This window comes from Macaca mulatta, chromosome 11, assembly GCF_049350105.2.
Source record: "Macaca mulatta isolate MMU2019108-1 chromosome 11, T2T-MMU8v2.0, whole genome shotgun sequence".
Taxonomy (NCBI): domain Eukaryota; kingdom Metazoa; phylum Chordata; class Mammalia; order Primates; family Cercopithecidae; genus Macaca; species Macaca mulatta.
Genome location: NC_133416.1, coordinates 58,988,191 through 59,007,190, shown reverse-complemented (window position 1 = coordinate 59,007,190; position 19,000 = coordinate 58,988,191). Strand labels below are relative to the sequence as shown.

The 19,000-nt window shown below is 53.6% G+C and overlaps 3 protein-coding genes across 9 annotated transcripts in view; 2 read left to right on the top strand and 1 right to left on the bottom strand.

The window, feature by feature from the left end:
- Positions 1 to 6,786, top strand: part of FIGNL2 (fidgetin like 2) — a 31,472-nt gene extending 24,686 nt beyond the window's left edge. For all 3 annotated transcript variants that reach the window (XM_015151750.3, XM_077954282.1, XM_077954283.1), the window contains one exon: positions 2,278 to 6,786. In XM_015151750.3, the coding sequence (XP_015007236.3) occupies positions 2,289 to 4,247 (1,959 nt within the window). In that variant the 5' untranslated portion in view covers positions 2,278 to 2,288 and the 3' untranslated portion in view covers positions 4,248 to 6,786. The remainder of the gene's footprint in view (positions 1 to 2,277) is intronic.
- Positions 6,787 to 6,888: 102 nt separating this feature from the next.
- On the top strand, positions 6,889 to 11,143 carry TMDD1 (transmembrane and death domain 1). The gene has a single exon (XM_077954333.1). It carries the CDS (start codon positions 10,114 to 10,116, stop codon positions 11,071 to 11,073), a length of 960 nt encoding a protein of 319 aa, XP_077810459.1. The 5' UTR covers positions 6,889 to 10,113; the 3' UTR covers positions 11,074 to 11,143.
- Positions 11,144 to 12,137: 994 nt separating this feature from the next.
- SCN8A (sodium voltage-gated channel alpha subunit 8) overlaps positions 12,138 to 19,000 on the bottom strand; it is a 213,565-nt gene continuing 206,702 nt past the window's right edge. For all 5 annotated transcript variants that reach the window (XM_028829498.2, XM_028829499.2, XM_028829495.2 and 2 more), the window contains one exon: positions 12,138 to 18,710. In XM_028829498.2, the coding sequence (XP_028685331.2) occupies positions 17,563 to 18,710 (1,148 nt within the window). In that variant the 3' untranslated portion in view covers positions 12,138 to 17,562. The remainder of the gene's footprint in view (positions 18,711 to 19,000) is intronic.

Genomic DNA, 19,000 nt, shown 5'->3' with positions numbered 1-19,000 from the left:
AATTTGTGATTTTTGATGTTCCAGGAAATTACCCTCTTTCATACCAGGTAATGCCTCTGATCTTTGGAGATACTTCTCAGCAAGAGCTGGAGGGCTGCATATCTGCCCCCAAGGACCTCACACTCAGCTCTGTTAGTCTCTGTTCTCCCTTCTGCCCAGTGGCCAGCAGTACCTCTCAAATGGGGGCAGGACAACCTCGAGAAGTCACTTACCTTCTTTTTTAAGCTATACTTCTATGGCTCATGCCTTCCCTAGGGCAGTGGGGATGATAGTAAATAGCTTTATTTTCAAATGTCTTCTCCCATTGATGTCAGTCACAGCCACATTAAGTAAACAGCATCAACAGGGGTGGGGTGCTGTCAACAAGCTGCTGCTAGGAAGGCCAGCTGTGGTTATCTTCACCTTCCTCTTCTACTATATACACCCACTTTCAAAGCTCTGGTGACCCAACATTTCTTGGTGTTCTCTACGGACTCGAAGTGTATGGTTATGTAGGTTGTGCACAACAGCCTTACTTCCAACAGGGCACAAGTCACAATTCTAGTGCAGCAGACACTAAATTTATGAGCTTTCCAGAAGGTGGCAGTAAAGTGCCTTGAGGAAGGGAATATGGCACGTGAGCTAGCACGGCCCTGGCTTTCTGAAGGCACTGCACCCTGCACCTTTGAAGGTGCTGTTCTTGTGATCTGGGATGCCCTGCTCACTTTAGCCTGTCTGGTCGACTTGATCCCTCACTTTTCATGGTCCAGCAAAGGCACCACCTCCTTGGGAAGTTGCCCTGAGCCCCAGTGCCGTTGGCACATACCTCTGTTTTCTCACTTCACAGAGGCCATTGTCTACCTACCTGTCTTCTCTACCTGGCTGAACCATCCTGTTCACCTTTCAATCTTCCCCCATGCCTAGCAAAACATTTGGGATTTGCTCCATAAAAATCCATTAAAGAAAGAATACTGAACCTATGAGAATATGTGAACCTGCTAAGAAACTTATCAGCAGCTTAGTTTTGAGAAATCATCATCGGCATCAGCTGTCACTGGGTGTGCCATGGGCCTCTTAGTCTTTGAGATATTTTATCAGGCTGGCCCACAGGAGCCCTGTGCCTGGGTAGAGCCATTCCGCAAGCCCCGGATCCCCTTTAACAGAGTGTTTGGCTCATGCTTGGAGGTGCTAAGGGACAGTGTCAGGAACAGCCATGGAACACCTCTGCTGTGTTTACAGCATGGATGGCAAGAAGGACATTGTTTATTACATCTCACAGGTCTTCCTGAGGACTACGAAAAAAAGTTCTATGATCTCTAAGATAGGAACACTTTTGCTTTGAGTAATGGTGTTTTTTTTACTTTGCAGTGAGTCTGATTACCTCTCCCTATTTGGCTACTGGGAAGCTCAGAGACAAATTTATGGTCCACATCCTATGATGTGCATTGTTGTGTAATAACTTTCCCCCGTTTTCTCCAGCATATGACCTATTTGTTCTATATATTTTTGTACTGTGGTGAGACCTATTGGGAATAAAGCAGGTAGCAGCACCTGCCCCAGGCACACAGCCATTACATGTAGCTGGGTCTGGGATCCACGTGCTCTCACTTCATCAGGCAGAAGCCAAAACCAAGTGGGAAGGAAATGAATGCTCTGGGTCAGCCACTGAGGTTTCCCATGGATAAGGCAGTGCCACACACGACAGCATCTCTGACCTCAGGCCCAGAAGGGGCCTTGGAATCTCAGGAAAGGCTGAGGTGAACAGAGCACTTAGGAATAACAAACTTCTGGGTCACTAGGCCACGGACTCTGGGCAGGCCTCATACATCTCTTTACATAACCCTGGTGCCTCTGTAGTGGCCAGCACATGGTGGGTGACAAACATCTCTTACCGAGCGAGCTTCACTTGAATGTGACTATTCCGAGGGCTGGGGTGTCCCACCCATTGTCCGATCCTTCATTGGAAAGTAAGGATCACGTGTCCTACAGAGGACATGGCTGGAATGGCCAGGACAAAAATAATGACCATTGCCTACAAGGTGAAGTGAGGGCGAGCCACATGGTTTCCAGACCCCTTTGGGCGCTGAGGAAAACATTTTCAGACAACTTTAATCCTGAGACATAAGGAGTTTATTTGGTGCCTGGAGGGAGGGCCCCAGGACAGTGGGGCGGTAGGTGGTGGATGCCGGAAGCCCAGCCTGTCCAAGCCGCAGTCTAGGAGGACTGTCTATGGCTAGCAGTGGCCCGCTGGGTCCTCGGTGGCTAGACCTCACCAGCCCTCCTATTTCTTGCCCGCAGCTCTGTTGAAGATGCACTGGACACCGGAACACGCCCAGCCCCTCAACCAGTGGCCAGAGCAGCACCTGGATGTCTCCTCCACCACCCCGTCGCCGGCCCACAAGTTGGAGTTGCCCCCTGGGGGTCGCCAACGCTGCCACTACGCTTGGGCACACGACGACATCTCCGCCCTCACTGCCTCCAACCTCCTAAAGCGCTATGCAGAGAAATACTCTGGGGTCTTGGACTCTCCCTACGAGCGTCCGGCCCTGGGCGGGTACAGCGACGCCTCATTCCTCAACGGCGCCAAAGGGGACCCCGAGCCCTGGCCAGGGCCGGAGCCACCCTACCCCTTGGCCTCACTCCACGAGGGCCTCCCAGGAACCAAGTCGGGCGGTGGGGGCAGTTCCGGGGCCCTAGGCGGCTCCCCGGTTTTAGCCGGGAACCTCCCTGAACCCCTCTACGCCGGCAATGCGTGCGGGGGCCCGTCGGCGGCGCCCGAGTACGCGGCGGGCTACGGCGGGGGGTACCTGGCGCCGGGTTACTGCGCGCAGACGGGTGCCGCGCTGCCCCCGCCGCCCCCGGCCGCACTTCTGCAGCCCCCGCCGCCGCCCGGGTACGGGCCCTCAGCGCCGCTGTACAACTATCCCGCAGGGGGCTACGCGGCGCAACCCGGCTACGGCGCGCTCCCGCCGCCCCCAGGCCCACCCCCGGCCCCCTACCTGACCCCGGGCTTGCCCGCGCCCACGCCCCTGCCAGCGCCGGCGCCACCCACAGCCTATGGCTTCCCCACGGCCGCGCCGGGTGCCGAGTCCGGGCTGTCGCTGAAGCGCAAAGCCGCCGACGAGGGGCCCGAGGGCCGCTACCGCAAGTACGCGTACGAGCCCAAGGCCCCCGCGGCTGACGGGGCCTCCTACCCCGCCGCCGACAACGGCGAGTGTCGGGGCAACGGGTTCCGGGCCAAGCCGCCGGGAGCCGCGGTGGAGGCGTCAGGCAAGTACGGTGCCGGCGTCCCCCTCAAGGTCCTGGGCTCCCCCGTCTACGGCCCGCAACTGGAGCCCTTTGAAAAGTTCCCGGAGCGGGCCCCGGCTCCTCGTGGGGGGTTCGCCGTGCCGTCGGGGGAGCCTCCCAAAGGCGTGGACCCCGGGGCCCTGGAGCTGGTGACGAGCAAGATGGTGGACTGCGGGCCCCCGGTACAGTGGGCGGATGTGGCGGGCCAGGGTGCGCTCAAGGCGGCGCTGGAGGAGGAGTTGGTGTGGCCCCTACTCAGGCCGCCCGCCTACCCCGGCAGCCTGCGCCCGCCGCGGACTGTCCTGCTCTTCGGGCCGAGGGGCTCCGGCAAAGCGCTGCTGGGCCGCTGCCTCGCCACGCAGCTGGGTGCTACGCTGTTGCGCCTGCGCGGCGCGACCCTAGCTGCGCCCGGCGCCGCCGAGGGCGCGCGCCTCCTCCAGGCTGCTTTCGCGGCCGCGCGCTGCCGCCCACCCTCCGTACTCCTCATCAGCGAGCTGGATGCGCTGCTTCCCTCCCGGGACGACAGCGCGGCGGCAGGGGGCGCGCTGCAGGTGCCGCTCCTAGCTTGCCTGGACGGGGGCTGCGGCGCTGGGGCTGACGGCGTGCTGGTTGTGGGCACCACCTCGCGGCCCGCGGCTCTAGACGAGGCGACCCGCCGGCGCTTCTCTCTCCGCTTCTACGTGGCGCTGCCAGACAGTCCGGCCCGCGGGCAGATCCTGCAGCGAGCGCTGGCCCAGCAGGGCTGCGCGCTCAGTGAGCGGGAACTGGCGGCGCTGGTGCAGGGCACGCAGGGCTTCTCTGGGGGCGAGCTAGGGCAGCTGTGCCAGCAGGCGGCGGCCGGGGCGGGCCTCCCGGGGCTGCAGCGCCCCCTCTCCTACAAGGACTTGGAGGCAGCGCTGTCCAAAATGGGCCCTAGGGCCTCCGCCAAGGAACTGGACTCGTTCGTGGAGTGGGACAAAATGTACGGCTCCGGACACTGACGGCGCGCGGTGGAGGCCGCGGGAGCCGCCGTCCCTCCGTCCCCGCCGCCTCCGCGTGGGAGGGATGTCGCTGACTAAACCCGGCTGGCAGGGGCCAGAGTGGTGAATGTGGGATGGAGGACAGGAGGGGGTCTGCTGGTGGATTTTTTTTTTTTTCGTGGTAAGGAAAATGCTTCTGCCAGGCAGATAGATGCCATATGCGCCGTGTACTCAGGTTTTTCCTATTTATTGTGGACTGGAAGCTCGCCATCTCCGCCCGGCGGACCGGGCAGATCCGGCATGGGCTGGCACCCGGGGCCTTAGGAACTCCTGCTCTCTTGCCACAACCCTTTTGTCTCCTCGCTATCTGAATGGCACCCTCCTTCTCCCTCACTATCTCCATCCCATTCTCTGCATTCTCTTGGTTTTCTCTCCCTTTTGCTTTGTCGCTGACAGCCCTCCCCCCAATGCTGGCCCTGTTTCTCTCCTGCCCCTCCCTCCCCAGCTCTCCCTCCCTCACCCTCTGTGCTTCTGTCTCCATCCCTGGCTTTCCAGCGTTCCTCGCCTTTTGGTCCCTGAGCTTTAATGCCTCTTCATGCCTTCTGTTCTTACTTGGACTGCAGTGGCTCTTTGCAGGAGCTCTGGAGGCCCATGGGCTGAGGAGGAGGGGAGGAGGGTTACCCCTGTACCCATCTGAAACCTAGGGTCTAGGGGGATCAAGGAAAAAAAACCCTAAAGAAGGGGAGTTTTTGTTTGTTTTTGAGGGGAGATCCCAGAAATGTAGCTTGTTTCATATTTTAGGCTTATTTTTGTAAAATGTGTAGAATTTGCTGTTTTTCTTTTTCTTTTGGCAACTCAGGAAGAAACTGACCTCAGAAAGAATGTTAGACTTTGGCTGCTCTCCTGTGTGCCCCTCACACCTGTTCTCCCCCACCCCAACCCTCCCACTCCATCCAGGGGAGCACATTCTCCCAGACACTCAAAAAATGAGACTTATGGGGAAGGGGAGAGGAAGACCCAGAGGCCTCAGTGAAACCCCAGCTAATCCTGGTCAGAAGCAGAATGTATTCCTAAGGGCTTCCTCCCCAGGGTCTGAGGCCTAGGCACGAATGTGGGGTTTGAGAGAGGGGAGGCTTTATTTCTCTCCTGCCGCTCCCCGCCCCCTGCCCCACCCAACCCCTCCGCTGAGTGTTTTCTGTGAAGGGCTATCCAGAGTTAGGCTGCTCTTGCCCAATTCCTTCCCGAGACCCAGAAAGTAGGCTGGGAGGGCCCAAATGGGAAGGTGACCTAAGCAGAAAGTCTCCAGAAAGGTCATGTCCCCTGGCCCTGCCTTGGCAGAAGTCCCCGGTGACTGGGGAGGATTCCATCTGGGTAGACAGTCTGGCCACAAAATCAGCTACTGGACTTCAGCCTCCTCTGCTGGAGGCTCTGAGAAGGAGTGAGCATCCCTTACTTGGGGGGCTCTGTGAGAAAATGTGTCTCCCCCCTTCCCCCGGAGTCCTAGGTCTGGAGCTCCAGGGCTGGGAGAGGGTGAGGGAGATGGGCAGGGGTGTTTTCTCTGACCTTGGGGGCTTAGTCTCAGTCCTGCCCGAACTTTCCACTAGGTTTGGAGCCCTACCGAGAACCATATTTCTCTCCTTCCCACCAATTTTACCTTGATGAGGCTTTAGCAGTTTGCTCCCACCACCCCCAGCCCATTTCATAACTCTGATCTTTATCCAAAGCAGGGGGCACGCCCCGCCCCACCACTTTTTCTCTCTCCCACCTCAGTCTCCCTTCCAGTTCCCTGCCTGCCCGTGCATTTCCTAGAGTCTACTGCCTCCCCTCCTGGCTGGAAGGGTGTCTGTGGGGGACCTTTGAGGGGCCCTGGCACCCAGGGCCTGTGCTGGCCTAGGAGTGCTGACCGGAAGGCTGCTCTGCTTCCCCCCGACCCCCTGTCGCTTTCTGACCCCCCTCTTTGGAGCCAGCCGCCAGCAGGGCTTTGGTGCCTCAGAAGCAGTGGGCTGCAGGGTCACAGCTGCAGGCTGCAAAAGACCCTCGGAGGGAGCATGGAGTGAGGGGTTCTCTCTCAGGTGTGTATGTATAGGGGGGTGGGGGGATGGAGGGTGTCAGGGAAGTTGGGGTGGGATCCCAGCCTTCCCTTCAAGAGGCAGGGAGCTCTGAGAGGTAGAGCCCCCACTGCTTCCTCTACTAGGCTCCTGTTCCCCAGGCTTGGGGAGCTTTGCACAAGGAGACTGCCCCCAGCCTAGTGGCACCTACCTCATGGGCTCTGGGGTGGGTAGGGGAAGGGCCGGTCCAGCTCTGGTAATGTTGGGGGGGAGGCATACCAAAGAATCCAGGGGCAGGGAGTGGGGAGGGTGACTTCCGAGCTGGCCTCTCCCCTTCCTCTACCCAGACTGGGGCTGGGATCCTCTCCTCCCACTGTAACCATTTCTACCTCATTTTGCTGCGTGTTGTACATGGACGTATTTAGCTCCTGTCTGACGATGCTCTGCAGTTGTGGTCTGTCTACCTCAGAAGAGACTGTATTTTAAAAGAAAGTATTACACAGTATTAAAGCGATGACATGTGGTTTGCAGATTTCTTGGGAGCAGTGGGATGTGGGAGCCCTCTGGGAGATGTCTGGACACCCAGGTCTGCTGGTGCTCTGGGCGGGGTGTTCCTAGTCCCTTAGTAACAAGGAGCAAGGACTCCTGTGACTCACTGTGATACAGCGAGTACCTACGGGAATGGGCACTGAGGCTATGGGGGAGAAGCCATGGGTAAGGGGCCTTCCTGCCGTTCTGAGCTCTGACACACAACTCTGGGGCAGGCTCATCGTATCCCCAGAGCCACAAAATAGGGGGGCAAGGAAGGGCTCACATGTTTGTTGAATGAGTGAACGAATGAATGCATGGAGGAAGGGGGGTGCTGAAGAGAGGGAGGGGCCATCCAGAACCTGCAGCAGCCTTCATTGAATAGAGCTAGGGTTATACTTGTATTCTGTTCTCAGTGGAGATAAAGTGGGCGGAGGGCGGGGTGTGGAGACGGCCGAGTTCCGGTGTTTCAGGTCACGTGGTGGCCTTTGTCTACCATCCCCCCATCCATCAGTCCCCTAACTCATTTTTTTTTTTTTTTAGACGGAGTCCCGCTCTGTTGCCCAGGCTGGAGTGCAGTGGCCGGATCTCAGCTCAGGGCAAGCTCCGCCTCCCGGGTTTACGCCATTCTCCCGCCTCAGCCTCCCAAGTAGCTGGGACTACAGGCGCCCGCCTCGTCGCGGCTAGTTTTTTGTATTTTTTAGTAGAGACGGGGTTTCACCGTATCAGCCAGGATAGTCTCGATCTCCTGACCTCGTGATCCGCCCGTCTCGGCCTCCCAAAGTGCTGGGATTATAGGCTTGAGCCACCGCGCCCGGCCCAGTCCCCTAACTCTTATCTGTGACAGCTCATCATAAACTGGGAGACTAAACAACCTAGGAAGAAACACTTGCTGAAAAAGCTCTGTAGAGATGCCCATGAGGGATTTGGACCCACAACTCCTAGGTCCTTGAATAGTCTAGGCAAGACTGTTGAGCATGCGCAAGAGCACAGGGGAGTGGTGCCCCCGGGCTCCCTGCTGTGGCTCACTGCACACATACAGGAGGCAGAGTGAGCACCAGGGAGACCCTGCAAAGCAAAGAAGACACGAATGTGAGTGTGCCTGGAGGTGGGGGCTCTAAGGCACTGCCCCAGAGTCCATTACCACAAGCCTCTCAGCCCTTGGAGGTCCAGACCCACCTGGCCCCACTCCTCTATTTTGCACCTTACTGTGTGCAACATTGGGCCTGGCACTGAGGATACAGAAGGGGTCAAGCACAGCTGCTATTCTTGGAGCCCATGTCTAGGTGGGAAAAGCTCAGAAATTGATCATTTAAAAATGCAACTGGATAAAGCTACTGGGGGTGAGGGACTACATCAAATTAGCCTTTATATTCATACGCCTAGTGCAATTATCTGGTACACAGAAGACATTGAATAGATGTTTGTTGAATAAGTCCTCTAATTTCCAGATGAGTGCCCTGGTGGAGGATGCACAGGTTATCTTAAGAATGCCAAAAAATGGCTGGGGGCATGGTGGCTTATGTCTGTAATCACAGTACTTTGGGAGGCCAGGGTGGATGGATCACTTGAGGTCAGGAGTTCGAGACCAGCCTGGCCAACATGGTGAAACCCAGTCTCTACTAAAAATACAAAAATTAGCTGGGCGTGGTGGTGTGTGCCTGTAGTCCAAGCTGCTTGGGAGGTTGAGGCACAAGAATTACTTGAACCTGGGAGGCAGAGGTTGCAGTGCGCCAAGATCATGCCGCTGCACTCCAGCTTGGGTGACAGAGGGAGACTGTGATTCAAAACAAAACAAAACACAAACACAAACAGAAAGAACGTCCAGAAAAGATCCTGACTTGTGGTGGTCTTGGTGGGGTATCAGGAAAACTTCCTACATGGGAGGGGAGGGGGATAGTTGGGCAAAGTATGGAGGCTGGAAACTGTATCTTACGTGCTGTGCCACGAGCCTTGATGTGTTACAAGATCGTGAGGGCAGGAATCGGAGGAGTGAGGCTGGAGGAGTCAGCAGGGACCTCACCATGGAGGGCCTTCCTTGCCCTGTTACGAGCTGGGGCTCCATGATGAAGCCTTTGTGGGAGTTTAGGGGGCTGAGGACAGCACTGATTTGCAAGTTAAGAATTCACACAATGGCCCTGCATGGTGGCTCATGCCTGTAATCCTTGTACATTGGGAGGCTGAAGCAGGAGGATCCCTTGAGCCCAGGAGTTCGAGACCAGCCTGGGCAACAGAGGGAGACCCTGTCTCTTAAAAAAACAAAAAATACACACATTGACTCAACAAATCTTTACTGAACACTTTATTATGCTCTAGTTGCCATGGGGACAATGTAGGGACCTTGCAGTCTAGTGGGGGAGACAGTACACAGGCCCAGCTGCAGTGTGCTGTGGGGCAGACAGGAGGAGTCCCTAATGGGGACACCACTAAGGGGTGTGACTCAGAGTCAGGGAGGGCTTCCCAAAGGCGCCTGACAGCAGGAGGAGTGCAGGCCGCGATCAGGAGAGCCAGAGCCAAGCTTCCTTGGGGGAAATGGAGTAAGTGCAGGTAGGCAAGGCCCCAGTGTGTGGGGGCAGTGATGGGGGCTGGAGGACTAGCAAGAGAGGAGGAGGGTTTGGACTCGCACTAGAGTGGTGGAATGGGATGATGGATTCATTTAATAAATATTAAACGTTAGTATTTGGTAGACAAAAAGAGAATTTAGGAATTGAGGCCAGGCACGGTGGCTCATTCCTGTAATCCCAGCACTTTGGGAGGTGGTGGCAGAGGCGGAGGCTGGAGTTGGAGACCAGCCTGGGCAACATAGCAAGACCCCCATCTGCACAAAAAGAAAAGAAAAAAAGAGAATGTAGGAATTGATTGAATATCGAGGTTAATGGAGAGCAAGGGGTCTAGGGATTCTGGTAAAGAGGGGAGGGGTTAGGGAGTACATGAATTAGAAGAGATGTTGGTAACTTGTTCAGTTTGAGGTATTAGTGGGTACTAGGAGGCCTAGGGCAGGAGCTACAATGTAAAGGCCCAGAATCCTAGCCTCCTGGGGGGCTGAGAACCCCCTTCCTGGGTTGCAAGCCCTCTTATCCCAGTTCGTGAGACCCTCCAACAAGTGCCATGTCTGAGTCCCTGTCTCTGTCGCTGGGTGTTGGCAGCCCCCTCGTCCCCAATGCCCTCCTCCACTTGGCTTCCCGGGTGTTCGGAGCCTCCTCCCTCCCACAATCCGCGGGCGTTCGGAACCCCTCCCCCACCGCTCACCGGGGGCCCTCGGAGCCCGTCCCCGTCCCTACACAGCCCTCGGTCCCTGGTTCCCGCTAGGGATGGAGGCGCGGACTCCGGCGGGCGCCTTCGTCCTGGCGCTCTGGGTTTGGGCGTGGGCTCCGGCAGGGGCCGTGGACGCTATGGGCCCTCACGCAGCCGTCCGTCTGGCCGAACTGCTGACCCCGGAGGAGTGCGGCCATTTCCGGTCGCTCCTGGAGGCGCCCGAGCCCGACGTGGAGGGCGAGTTGTCCCGGCTTTCTGAGGACCGGCTGGCGCGGCCCGAGCCGCTCAACACCACGTCGGGGTCTCCGAGCCCGCGGCGGCGGCGGCGGCGGCGGCGAGAGGCTGCCGAGGACCCGGCAGGCGGGGCAGCCGGGCCCGGAGAGGTGTCCGACGGCTGCCGGGAGGCGCTGGCGGCCTGGCTGGCCCCCCAGGCCGCGTCCCTGTCCTGGGACCGCCTGGCCCGGGCCCTGCGGCGCAGCGGCCGCCCCGACGTGGCCAGGGAGCTGGGCAAGAACCTCCACCAGCAGGCGACGCTGCAGCTGCGCAAGTTCGGGCAGCGCTTCCTGCAGCAGCCCAGCGGCGCCGCCCGCGCGGCCCTTGCCCCGGCCCTGCGCCCCCGGCGTGCCGCGGTTTCAGCGCGGGACTGGGACGCCCTGGAGCTGATTGTGGAGCGCCTGCCGCAGCCCCTGTATGAGCGGAGCCCCATGGGTTGGGCGGGGCCACTGGCGCTCGGCCTCCTCACCGGTTTCGTGGGGGCGCTGGGCACCGGGGCGCTGCTCGTCCTGCTCACGCTGTGGATCACCGGAGGCGACGAGGCGTGGCCCGGCAGCCCCAGCCCGCTCGTCACGGTGCAGGGCTGTTGGGAAACAAAGCCGCTCCTTCCTAAAGAGCGGGGCGCACCCCCGGGAGCCTGGGCTGCAAATGGGCCAGATTCTCCCTCACCTCACAGTGCCCCTGCCCTCAGCTGTAAAATGGGAGCCCAGTCTTGGGAGAGTGGTGCTTTGGACGGTTTATAAACGTTATGAAATACCGAAAGGGCAGAGTTTGTTAATTCGATGGAAAGGAGCAGCAAAACTCGTGGGACTGCCGGTGGAAGAGGGACTCAGGTACCAGGCCCCAGGGTGGCAGGTGCCCCAACCAATTCTTGTCAGCTTAGTTTTTTTTTTTTTTTTTTTAAGATGGAGCCTCGCTCTGTCGCCCAGGCTGGAGGGCAGTGGTGTGATCTCTGCTCACTGCAACCTCCGCCTCCCGGGTTCAAGGATTCAAGCGATTCTCCTGTCTCAGCCTCCTGAGTAGCTGGGAATACAGGCGTGCACAACCACGCCCCATTAATTTTTGTGTTTTTAGTAGAGACGGTGTTTCGCCTTGTTGGCCAAGCTGGTCTCCAACTCTTGGGCTCAAGTGATCCACCCGCCTGGGCCTCCCAGAGTGCTGGGATTACGGGAGTGAGCCACCGCGCCAGGCAGATTCCTTCTTATCTTGCAATTATTCTTCCACGAAGAGTTACCACTTATTGAGCACTGTGTGCCAAGGCCTCATGCTAACCAGTTACATACATTATTTGATGTACTTTTCAAAACCCAAGGGAGAAGGTATTGTCTCCATCACACATGCGGAAACTCTGCCACAGCTAGTTCGTGGCATAGTCATGTTCTCGAACCTACGACCCTCTGACCTGAAAGTTTGAGCTCCAGAATGAAAGGTGTGTGCGCAATAAGGGGCTTGAAAAACATGATGGGGACCAGAACAACATGGGCAGTTCCCCCTCGGGGCTGCTCTGGGGATCTGCTGGAGTGTGCAGAGGCAGCACCACTACAGAGGGGTGTGCCCACGTGCAAGGCGCTGCCTCCAAAGTGCTGCCCACCTCAGGCAAGGCCTCCTGACACGCTGAGTGAAATCCCAAACCTTTCCCACACACCTAGGAGTGGCTCGGGCACTGCCTGCCCAGCCAAGGGGCTGAGCCAGGGTGAGCCCTCACGCAGACTCTGTCCCTGCCACAGGGATCCTGCGAGGTGGTGGCGCCTGTCCACCTTGGGCTTCAGTGTGAGGGCAATGACAGAATGACAGGCCAGTCCAAGAGGAGAGTTGAAAACAAGATTGACGTAACCCTTTATTGCAAATTCTAAAGTAAAAAGATGTACAGTACAAAGTAAAATTGAAATTTCATACTATAAACTTCCAATCCACTTACACATTCTCATTTCTCAAGCATTTCTGCCATTTCCGCATAAACAGAACAGGGAACAAGTCGAGGAGGTGAGGGAAGGAGATACAGCAAGGGGAAAAATTGTCTTGAATAATCACAAACCCCAGAAGCAAGTGAAAGGAAAGTCATTTTCTCGACCTGCTGTCCTGGTGATGAGAAGCGGGGGTGGTTGGAGCAGTGCAGTTTAAAATGGCTCTCAGAATAGCAGCATTTATGGTACCATTTCAGCTTCCTTAAGTCCAATAATACTTTGCCCTTCCCTAGCGCCTTTGCCTCTGTATCTCAAAACGCTTTACAAAACATTTAGTTAAAGCCTCACAACACCCCTGTGAGGTAGGTCAGTATTATTATCCCCATTTTACAGATGGGGAAACTGAGGCACAGAGAGGTTAAGTGACTTGCCCAAGGCCACACAGCGAGCCAGCGGTCAAGCTAGGGATAGAACACAGGAGTTCTGTCCCTTTTCTGGAACCACTGGACCACACTCCCCTTTACCTATGTACATTCTTCACACACACACACACACGTGCACACCCACCCACCCCACCCCACTTAGCCTCTATGTACAGCAAACAGCAGTGGGGGCGGGGGCAGGGGTGCCTCAGGAGTTTTAATGGAGGAAATGGTAATCTTGGAAAGGGAATCCAAGAAAGCACAGAGCTGAACAATGGAAACTCTGTTGCAAAACTTGGGCCCCTCCCAACCCAGACTTCCTCTGCTCTCCTGATGTCCCCCTGGCTGGCAAGTTGCAGCCAATTCTTTAGGGGGTGGGGGGGTACCTGAAAATGAACAAAGCTTTTTGCTAAACTGTGGGCAACATCTGAGAAAAGAAAGAGGCATCATTACAGAAGATGCCCAGGTCTCAAGTCACAAAGTCATGACCCATGGCGGTCTCACCTCCACAGCAGGCCTGGAGGCTGGGGGCCGAGGGGAGAAGGATGGGGACTGACCTACCAGCCATCTCGCTCCAGAGTGCAGCTACTGGAGCGGACTAGAGTGGGCACTTCGAGATCCTCCTGAGAGTGTGTTCCTGAACCAGGAGACATGGCCTAGGCCTAGAGAGGGATGTCCCCAGAGGAGGACAGGGAGAGAAGGAAGGGGAAGGGTGCCCCCACCCCCACAGAAATGTGAAGGAGACCGGCCCTTGTCTGTGGGCCTGTCTGGGGTGATGGAGGGCAGGGCCCAGTATGAGCTTGCAGAGTGGAGGCTGTTGGGCATCGCGCATGCCCTAGCTTTGGGGCATGGGGGTAGGTTTTTTTTTTTAAACATACAGGTGAAAAAGGCAGAAGTAAGGCCAGTCCAGCTGGGTTGGCTGACATCATCTCTGAGGGCTCTGCCAGGTGGATTAGGTGAGGAGGGGTTTTATGGGCCTCTAAGCACCGGCCAGTAGTGGGGAATGCCACATGCAATGGGTGAGTGGGGATCTGGGGGGTCAGGACCTTGCTTTTCTTCCAATCTCTCCTTCTCAGCCAGAACTTTGCGAGAGCCCCTTTGATTTGTCTTCCCTCCATGCCCCTCTTTTCCCCAAATGTGCTAAGGTCCCAATTCCCAGACCCCTCCCAGGACTCAAGAATTGGGATAGTCAAGCAACAAACACACCAAGACAGGCTTCCCTTGTACAGTAAAAAGGGTCATTTTTATTTTGTTTCCTTTTGGCTTAGAGGAGTGATGGACTTTTTATCACGTCTCATTAGGGCAGCATTGGCCTCCATGCATTCACTAATACACTAATCTTCACTGTTGGTCTTTTACAGGTTTACGTTGGTTGCAGCAAAAATAAAAGAACTCTGGGCACTGTCGCTTTAGGAGCTTTGACTGGGAGTTTGTTTTTTTCTCTCTCTCCAGTCAACTTCTGACGCCAAAAGTGGCTCGTTTAGAAAGGAGTGAGAGTAGGCCATGTTAACATGGAAGTTTCTTCCTCCTCTCATCCTCTGCTTTAAATTACACAGTCTCCTCATCCTAAGCAACAAGGAGGTTAAGGAAAGAAGAGGGGAAAAATGTTTTTCACACACAAACCAGCAACCATGTCAGCTGCTGCTCAGTGGCTTTGGCTCTGCGTTTTAAATTAACAGCATCACACATCTTTTTGCTTTTTGTCCTTTTTTTAAAAGGTGGATTGTGGAGTATAAATACTGCACCAAGGACCTGGCTACAAAAAATAAATATTTATATTATATTTATATATATCTATATATATGTGCAGTGATACTGTGGCTGCTGCTGCTTTTTGATTGGCTTCGTTAATATTTGGCAAAGCGTTGCCACTTACCCACTCAGCGAAGATGCACACAAACGTCATCGCTGATTCTTTCAGTTCAATGCCTGTTAACTGCGGGTGTAAACTGCTGGTGATGGTGTCATTTACTACCAAAGAAGTGTGGAGCAGGATGGGTGAGAGAGTGAGTGAGCAGGTGGAAGGACAGTGGGTGAAGGATAAAAAGGTGGGAAAAGTTTTTTTTTTTTGTTTTTTTTTTTTTAAGTGAAACTTCAAATACAGCGGAGGTGGCTTCTTTCCTATGAGGCTGGCTGATGGGTGCCAGATACCAAGGCCCATGTGTTACTGAGGAGACAGCCTATTGGGCTGGGGTCAGGAGCTAGCGGAGGGAAACGGTTACATCTCAGAAAAATCTCATCACTATGCTCTAGTAGCTTAATGACATCACTAGCATGAGCACATGGTGTACTTAGCGAGATCTTACAGCTCTGTCGCCCATCTCAAGACCTAAGAACAATTATTAAGTTTAGCCAAATCTTGCATAGACGTGGTTAGAATTTATTGCACATTGGAACAAAAATATATATTTTTTGTTGTTTTGGAAAAGACCATTAGCAATAAAAAATTTTTTGTCTGTCTGTCTGGTTTGGGGATGTACATTGGCTGACAGCATCTAAGTTCTAAGAAGAAAGAAAAGTATAAAAAATAAAAATAAACATGACAATGGCATAAGCCAGAAGCCATTTCCTATTTAATAAGTTAATAATTTATATTTACAAAAAGGCATGCCAATAAAATAAAATTATATTACAGTATTTATAATTCTCTTAAAAAGAATAACCACACATGTCAGCTTCTGTTTTGTGCTGTTTACAATGTAGCCTGTACATGTTACTATACATTCATCCTAGCAGTTAGCAGGGTCACTGAAAGAGATGCCTTCCCAGTCTGGTATTGGGTGTAGTACAAAAATTCTACGGGTGCTGCTGCAGAAGCACGCTTGAGAGAGCTGGACAGAGTTTCTAGTGGTCCAACAAGATAGAAAGCTCTGCTTACCGACTTACTGTGGTTTGTTCTATGCAAAACTAGTCAGGTGGACTGTGAAATTACCTTCAAAGTGCTTCTACTGCAAGGCAGATCGGTGTGTCTGATTATGGGTTGGTGGTTCTTCCCCCTCTAGTGTATGGTTCAGGAAGAAGTTATTTTGATTTGGTTCACATGCTAAAGTCTTTTCACTCTTTGTATAGACTTACTGACACATTCAACTGCAGCATCTTGGCTTTGAAATCCAGTCATTAGGTGAGAAACCCCTGGACTGAAAACTGTCTTTCCTAAAGCAGGAGATGGAATGGAAGAAATGATGCTCCCCCAGAAGCCACACTTCAATGACAATGGGCAGGTCGCTAAGCAGACTGCAAAACTGGCTGCAAGGGAATGCGCTGGGGGAAGCTGGAACATCCTAAAGAATTAATATTAAATTGCTTTCTCATGAAAACAAGTGCAGTAAAGAAACCAAGTGAGCTTGGTTCAGAGGCGGCTCCATCTCTACCTCAGGTCCCACCAGTGACTATTATTCTAATAATAAATGAAGGAAATCACAGCCGTAACCCCAGTGCTGCTACCCTCACCCACCTCTGTGGGCAAGGGAAGCCCTGCTCAGTGGAGAAATGTGATGGAGGCAGGGGAGCCATGCAGTGTGTGAGTACGCGACGACCCCTCTGCAGAAGAGAGAGGCCAGTTCAGAGTATCTGAACCCCTCGCGGCATCGACCCATGCCTGGAGAAAGCCACAATGCAGAGGACATGATACGAAATGAAATGAGCACCCCGTAACTCCCAATGAAAGGTCGTTTTAAGTTCCCCAAATTACCCCTAGAGATAACTGGTGCTACTTTGAATAGCACTTTAACTCTATCCCAAATAAGTGTCAATTCTCCAGTATGAAGGCTAAACGATCATCATAAATACTGCAAGATACAAATGAATTTTTTTTTTTAGCCCTAGGATTTGGTTTTACAGTGACATAAATAGTACAAGCCATTTGGGATCAAAGTCTCCCCCATGTACTGGACACAGAGCAGCATTAAATAGTTCATCTTGCAAAATGTGCAACAATGGCTGTATGTTAGAGATGTCTGTTAAACATATACACACAACGGATCCATCTGCTTGTTGGATTGGGTTTGTTTTTTGTTGGTGGTGGTGTTAGTCAATTAGTTGGTTATTTCCCTACCCAGAAGGTGTATGAAGGACTTTTAAGAACTCATAATAAAGAATTATAGCCGGTATGGAACTCTTACCATTTTCTCCAAATACAGTGAACGGTGCAGGGCTGGGTCCTGTCCAAAGGCTGACCCAATGCAAGGGACTAGATTAGTAGTGTCCTGTGGTGTATGGATCTCATGCATGACTTCTGATCACGGCATGCCATCATGCAAATCATTTCTACGCATTGAACGAGCACAATGTTTGGAATCGGCCTGAGCAAGTCCTCCTCAGCCTGAAGAAACCTGATTGTTTTCCCCCACCCATCTCCAAACCATGTGAAGCCCATGTGGAGAAGATGCGCTTTATGTCAAAGAAACTGACAATTAAATGACATGGGCTAAATGTGAGTGTGTGTGTGTGTTTTCTTTTTGCTGCTTAGCTTAACTAATGTAAGAATGCAAATATAGTTTGCATGAACAAACGAACTTTTAAAGTGATGCCTTCTGCTTCTGAGAATCAATAAAATGAAAAAATAAAATCCATTTGGCTGCAACGGAAATACGCTGGTCCCGGCAGCCTCTCTTCTGTTTCTGTATCTGGTTAGTTTTGTCCTAAGTTGCATTGACTGATGTGGAACATGCAGTAACCACCTGCCCAAGCATTAGAAAATCTGTGAGTCTAGGGAGCGGGGTCCTTTGCCCTTGGCAGGTCACTGCTCAAGATGCAGCTGTGTTATGTGGTAAGCAGACGACGTTTGGTATAGATCTTCAGGTTAGAGTCTCCACAGCTGTTCTGCATTGATAATATTCAGGAAGTTTGTAAACAATCTTTCACTTGCGAGTTTTAGATCTGTATAATACTGAATTTTTGTTCTCCTCTAACACTTGGATTCTCTGACCTCTTTTTGTCTTTTGGTTCTTTCCCTTCTTCCTTCCTCTGCCCGCTGCTGTTTCTCCTTTTCAGGTTTAGTTACACTGTCATAGGACGGGAGGGAGGCTGTAGATGGGGTGCTCTCTTTTTTCTCCCGGTGTGTGCCTCCATTCTCCAGCTTATTAGAAGTTGTCTTTTTGCAGATGAAGCCCCGCCTTGCCAAATGTCCCCGGTAGGCACGCTGCAGGACCACCGCAGATACCTCCTCCTGCTTGCGGCGCAGCGTGGTTGTGATTGGCTCGTAAGACACTTTGGAAGGATTGGATGCCACGAACCGCTCTTCCATCTGCTGCCGCAGGATGTCCAACTCCCCGCTATCTCCCAGGACCCGCTTGGTGAAGGCAAAAAGGATGTCCAAGCAGTGGATGCGATCCCCGCTCACCATTGGCAGATCCATAGCGATGAGCTCAATGGTATTGGGCTTGGGCACTCGGAGAGGATGCTCCAAGGCATCTGCAAAGTCTGCCAGCTTACAGTACTCAATGAACTGGGTAGCATCAGGGTCGAACTTCTCCCAGATCTCATAGAAGGTCTCAAAGTCATCCTCACTCAGAGGGTCTGCACTTTCCTCTGTGGCTACACTGAAGTTCTCCAGGATGATGGCAATGTACATGTTCACGACAATTAGGAAGGAGATGATGATGTAGCTTACAAAGAAGAAGATGCCCACTGAGGGGTTCCCACAATCTCCCTTAAAGCCACTCCCTGGGTGTTCCTTATCTAGGCTGCAGTCAGGGGGGCGGTTTAGGATGGGCAGCAGCAGGCCATCCCAACCAGCTGAGGTTGTGATTTGAAACAGGCAGATCATGCTGTTGCCAAATGTCTCAAAGTTGAACATGTCATCAATACCAGCCTCGTGCTTCACATATGCAAAATTGGACATCCCAAAAATGGAGAAGATGAACATGACCAGGAAGAGCAGAAGGCCGATGTTGAACAGGGCAGGCAAGGACATCATTAAGGCAAAGAGCAGGGTACGAATCCCTTTGGCACCTTTGATCAGACGCAAGATGCGCCCAATACGGGCCAATCGGATGACTCGGAATAGGGTTGGGGAAACAAAGTATTTCTCAATTATATCTGCCAGGAACATTCCTAAGAAGAGGAATAGAAGACGTTATGTTATTGAGATTGGAGACACCCTTTCTCTTTACTTTTTTTACCTGGCACTGTGGAACCCTTAGGTTCAAAGGGCTTTGCAGAATAAGTGCCTTACTATTCAGTCTGAACTCTCAAAAAGTGACATTTTGGCTGGGCATGGTGGCTCACGCCTGTAATCCCAGCACTTTGGGAGGCCAAGGCAGGTGGATTACTTGAGGCCAGGAGTTGGAGACCAGCCTGGCCAACATGGTGAAACCCTGTTTCTACTGAAAATAAAAAATTAG